The sequence below is a fragment of the Azolla caroliniana genome, unplaced genomic scaffold (genome assembly GCF_043228905.1).
Source record: "Azolla caroliniana isolate FFs.n. ecotype wild unplaced genomic scaffold, voAzoCaro1.0.p SCAF_1, whole genome shotgun sequence".
NCBI classification, from domain to species: domain Eukaryota; kingdom Viridiplantae; phylum Streptophyta; class Polypodiopsida; order Salviniales; family Salviniaceae; genus Azolla; species Azolla caroliniana.
The window spans coordinates 34602431-34607854 of NW_028230436.1; the positions used below are offsets into that span (position 1 = coordinate 34602431).

At 33.5% G+C, this 5424-nt stretch overlaps 1 protein-coding gene across 1 annotated transcript; it reads left to right on the top strand.

Moving 5' to 3' along the window:
- The first annotated feature begins 953 nt into the window (after positions 1 to 953).
- On the top strand, positions 954 to 4339 carry LOC147870047 (ras-related protein Rab7-like). Its single transcript, XM_087336352.1, has 7 exons — positions 954 to 1103; positions 1196 to 1222; positions 1952 to 2051; positions 2595 to 2741; positions 3570 to 3650; positions 3799 to 3944; positions 4027 to 4339. Exons 1-7 carry the CDS (start codon positions 1051 to 1053, stop codon positions 4091 to 4093), a joined length of 621 nt encoding a protein of 206 aa, XP_087192478.1. The 5' UTR covers positions 954 to 1050; the 3' UTR covers positions 4094 to 4339.
- Positions 4340 to 5424: the final 1085 nt, after the last annotated feature.

The window sequence follows — 5424 nt, forward strand, 5'->3', positions numbered from 1 at the left end:
TCAACCACTCAAGTGAGTCCTTGTACGTATGGAAAAAGGCCACCTATGTATTTAGGAGGCCCACAAGTTTTAACTTTGAGGGTCACAAGAGAGTCAATCAACGTGTACACATAATTTATCAAATTCACGAGGATGTTTGGGACGAAGAATTCTTACAATCTCACATCACACAATCTATTTGAGATTTATCCTACACTGGTTGTTGCCTTCATAGTTGATGATGATCAACATTTATTTTCTTTAATGAGTGGTCCATATGCTCAAGCATAATCTCAAACAAGAGAATCTCATAAAATGCACAAGGCAATTTGATGCCTTGTCTTCTTTTGCCTCTTGATAATGTATTTACTTAATATTATTAACCAATGAGATTTATTTATAATCGACTAGATCAGGGGGTGGGGGGGAGTCAAACTTATGTTTTGATATTGGTCAACTAATTATTAGGTTCATTGCATGTAAGCATACCGTGTGCACTATGTTGTAGGCCCATTCAGACTAAAAGAGATAATCAATACCCTAACATTTGAGAGATTACAATGACCTCACAATAGATTTCCATGTCCAAGAGATCCCCAATAACCAATGTTATTGGTAAAAGTGCACTCCTAGAGTGTAATTCAGTTCATACACATGAAGCCCCCGATAGAATCCAACTTTAAGCTACCTCACAAGAAGGCGCAAGAAGCATAGAGAAAGAGGTTCAGGGAGAGAAGCTAGCTAATGCAAATCCTCACGAGCTCTGGCTCTGAGCAGTCGAGTGCAGGCAAGAGGGATAGCCGACGACGGACGAGGGACAACAATCTTGGCACTCAAGAGTTGTCCACCCATATTTATATTTATACATTTATTTCTTCCAATTATGTACACTCTTTTTTTCATTGCTCTCTTGAAATATCCCCCCCCACCCTCTCTCTTTAGCCACGTGGTGAACAGAATTTCCCCCAAAAAAGCGTTTTGCGATATCAGTCATTAATATGTTGCTTTTGTCAGAAATCCCACATCTTCTTTGTTAAATCTCTGTGAGCTTTTGGGTTTTTGAAGGAAGGCATGGGTTTTGGCAGAAGGACTCTCATCAAAGTCATCGTCCTCGGAGATAGTGGGTAAAGTCTTCATTCTCTTCACCGTTTCTTCTTTTGTTCCATTTTCTCTGTTCATGAAATTGAGTTTTCACGAACCTAGCTCCTCTTTGCAGAGTTGGGAAAACATCATTGATGAATCAGTATCCTTTTAAAACCTAATTCTATAAAAATTCCTGTTCCTTTTGCGTGCTAAGTTTTCATGTAAAGTGCAGTATTTCATGTTATATCGTGTGCAAAAGGAAGCGTGGTTTTCTTGGAACGTTTTCTATTTGATAGGGCTTTTGTAAATTTCGTCACCTGTTAACCCTTGATTTGTTTACTCATTTATTTTCATGTTTTTTTTTTTCTTTTGACGAGTCATTGTGAAATGCATTATGTCATGATATTTTTATTTTGTTAAACAGATATGGGTTTTATTCAAAACACTTCAGATTTCTTTTGAACCCTAATTTTCTTTCCTTTTCTTTGATGGATTTCGTGAAAATGCATTCATCATATATTCTAGACGTGTAACAGAGACGTGTTTTTTCATAAACCCTAATTTTCGACATTTCTATTTCCTTTTTCTTGAATGGGTTAATGTATCAAATGCATTGATCACTGTATTCTACATGTAAGTAGAAATGGCATTTTCTTGAACCCAAAGATACAAGATGTTTATATCGCCTGGTTATATGTGTTAGAAAAGGTATTTTTTTCAAATGCATCAATTTATGTGTATTTTATATAAATGGGAATGGTTTTTTTGACCCAAAGATATATGATGTTTATATCATGTACTTATACATACGTGTTAGAAAAGGTTTGCAGATGCCTTTTTTTCATACTACATTGTTTGTTTCTATGTTCTTAACCCTTTGAAACACAAGATATGTTCATAAGAAGTTCAACCACCAATACAAGGCTACCATTGGTGCAGATTTTCTAACAAAAGAAGTGCAAATTGAAGATCGACTTTTAACATTACAGGCAAGGATTCTTGTCATGTGTGCAAAAATCTTGTCTATTATTATTCAGGAAACATACCATAAGGTTTTGGATTTTTACCAGAGTGCCTCTCAAGTCTTGGGTATTTGTCATGCCTTGAACTTCATAAATGTTTCCTTTTTATTATGATTTGGAAAACACAATCCTAGCCTTTTTACCAGAATACTCTCCCTTAAGTGTTTTTGTGTCCCACAGAGGGAATTGCTGGTAATATTTAAAAACTTAGAATATTTTGCTAATACTAAAAAATTAGGAGGATTCAAGTGAATGCTCAACAAGTTAGGAATATTCTGGGGGTTTCGCCTTATTATTTGTGAAACATACCCCTAACTTTTTGGTTTTTTTTTTGTTCTATTGAGAGACATGCCTGTAATGCTTTTAAAATGCTAGGGCATTTTAATAATGTTTGACAAGTTCAGAGTGTTTTGGTAAATGCGCAAAACATTAGGTGGTATTGTAAGAGTTGTACAGTTATTATTTTTTACTTTCTAATGTTTATGATTACTGTATATTTCAATCAATCAGATTTGGGATACAGCTGGGCAAGAGCGATTTCATAGCCTCGGATCTGCTTTTTATAGAGGAGCAGATTGTTGCGTGCTCGTGTACGATGTCAATGTGTTGACATCCTTTGAGAACCTTGAGAAATGGAGGGATGGATTTCTTATGCAGGTTAGATGATCTAATGATAAACCATTGTCATGAAAAATTAAACACATTTCATATCTTGTATATATGGTTGACATATTTCTATGTGAGAACACTGTATATCTTTGATATATTTTGAATTTTTGAATATAATGGAAAAGAACTACCAAGTTTTTCGGTGCAAAAAAGAAACTGAAAAGGTCAAAAAGTTAAACAGAAAACCAAGGAGAAAGTGGTTGTGTTTAAAAGTTATGAAAGAAGAAGAAGAAGAAAATAACAGAGACACAAGTTGCTTATCTATATTTGGTTGTGTGAAATGCATGTTTTGTTTACTAGTCATTATTCAAAGATTGAATAAGATGTCCTTGCACAAAATGGTCTAATAAATGAAGCTGAAAGAAGTATGAGATTGCGACATAAGTTGTATGCTTGAATTAATGTGAAGTTTTGTTTTGACGGCATTAAACAAGATCTTCTCCACATTGAAATAATCCAAGGCCCATTTGCAAGGTGAATCTTCTTTTTGTTCCCATTTTAGCTATGCATTATATACACACAGATTACTGGTGGGAAACTGTCAAAGCAAGGTTAAAATCCATGTCAGTTCAGAAATATCCAAAGGGCAAGGCATAAATGTGATTGAACCTATGTCACGAGAGACATAAAAATTATAAAGGGGATCATCTGAGGGAAAACTTAAATATCCTATATGTATTAGAAATGAATTGTCCAAAATTCAATTGATTGTGAATACACCACATTATCTATAGACAAATATACCATACACGTACATGTATGTATATATAATTCAACCATGCAAAGTGCAGATTGTGTTGAACTTACTTTTGGCAGGCAAACATTCTTAACCCTGAGAGGTTCCCTTTCGTTGTTCTCGGAAACAAAATTGATATTGATAATGGCACGAGTAGAGTGGTAAATTAAGATTTTCCCCTACTTCTCATTATATATCATTACTCAAACCTATTAATTTATTTCAAATTCATTAACAGTTTTGGTTCTCATAACTATTTATGTTTTAAAACTTATTCACATTTGTTTCCTTGAGCTATGTGCATTGTAGGTATCTGAGAAGAAGGCGTTGGCATGGTCAACAACAAAGGGGAACATTTATTATTTTGAAACATCAGCAAAAGAAGATGTGAATGTGGATGATGCATTCATATGTGTTGCACAAAACACATTAAAGCTCGAAGCTGAGGATGAGATGTAAGTTCATTTTCATCTTTGGGATGTATTGTCTATATATGCCTTATAAATCACATGTTAAAGGAAGTCCATTCAATTTCAGATTCATTCCTGATGCCATTGATGTGGTGACTAGAAACTCAGAACAGGCGTACAACTGCACATGTTAAAAACTTGAGCTTCTCAAAGAATTTTCCATTTACTTGTTTGTGCCAGGTAAAAAGGATTCAGTCAGGATCCTCGATGAAATCCTAGCTCATTGCGAAGAATCTTTGTAGCATTTTTTTCTTTTTCTTTTTAAGTCCTCAAAAGTATCTTCAATTTCTTTAGAAATCTTCATATTCCTAGGGATCTTTTATCCAAATCTAAAAGAATTCCTAGAAAATTTAATTAATTAATTAATTTTTTTCTATCTTTATTACCTTTGTAGACTTTTGTATTATAGTTCAAGCATGCCATTAAGGATCCAATGTATTTTGTTGATTGGTATGCAAGAGGAAGCTAACCAATATCATCATATACTGTGATAATATAATTAGTTGTATTCCCTAATAATGCCATTTGTTTATATACTGTAATCTAGTATATGCCAAAAGCAACAAACTTGGAACAATAGAGGCAGAAAAAGCATGTAGTTTATTCCCTTCCATCTTCTCAACATTTGCTCGTTTACCGTGAACACCATTCAAAAGTAGTATATCAATGGTGAAATATGATTTGATTCACACAAATTCATGTTATGGTCAGTGTGAAAGCATGTGGCTTGAGAGTTTCCAACGATTAAATTGTCAATGTTTGTCAAATGCTTCCTTTATCAAAATTACAAATCAATGCATTAAAAAATGTTGTAATTTGTAATATAATAACAGTCAGTTTCACATTACAATCCATTATTATAATTAACTGTCCATATGTGCACTATGCATCATAGGAATGTTCTCAAAATTAAATGCAATGTACTCCTTACATAAAGGGCTCGACCCAAGTTTATTCTTGTTTTCATCTTAACTCAACAACACACAAGTGTTAAATCATCTTAACTCAAAACATGTATTCCTACAAGCCAACATTAAACAAATAATGAAATTTGCATGTTAATTACACATGATAATTGAAAGGAATCTTTGTGTGTGATTGTGTGAGGTAATGGTGTTATTCATGGAACAATTTGTAGTGATTTGAATGTTAAATGGGGAATTATGACACTTTCAATTAAGCACCCAACTCAGCTAAAATGACGAAACACTTGCAAAAGCTTGTGCTATGAAAAGGGAAGGGAAGGAATCGGACTACATCTTAAAAATTGAGAAGAGAACTAATCAATGTTTTAATGAAGGATAATGAAAAGACTCACATAAACAAGTTTTCTATATGTACACAAAGAAATATTGTGTCTATGTTTAATGTCAATGATAATGATGAAGAGATTCATGATAATAGTGATTATGGCTAATGTTCAATTTGATGTGGATCCAACATCTTCTCTTTAATTTTTATGAAA

Coding starts and splice junctions, on each gene's coding strand:
- LOC147870047 (XM_087336352.1), top strand. CDS start 1,051: ATGGGTTTTGGCAGAAGGACTCTCATCAAAGTCATCGTCCTCGGAGAT. Junction 1,223..1,951: donor AAAACATCATTGATGAATCA/GTATCCTTTTAA, acceptor TTGAAACACAAG/ATATGTTCATAAGAAGTTCA. Junction 3,945..4,026: donor CTCGAAGCTGAGGATGAGAT/GTAAGTTCATTT, acceptor ATTCAATTTCAG/ATTCATTCCTGATGCCATTG.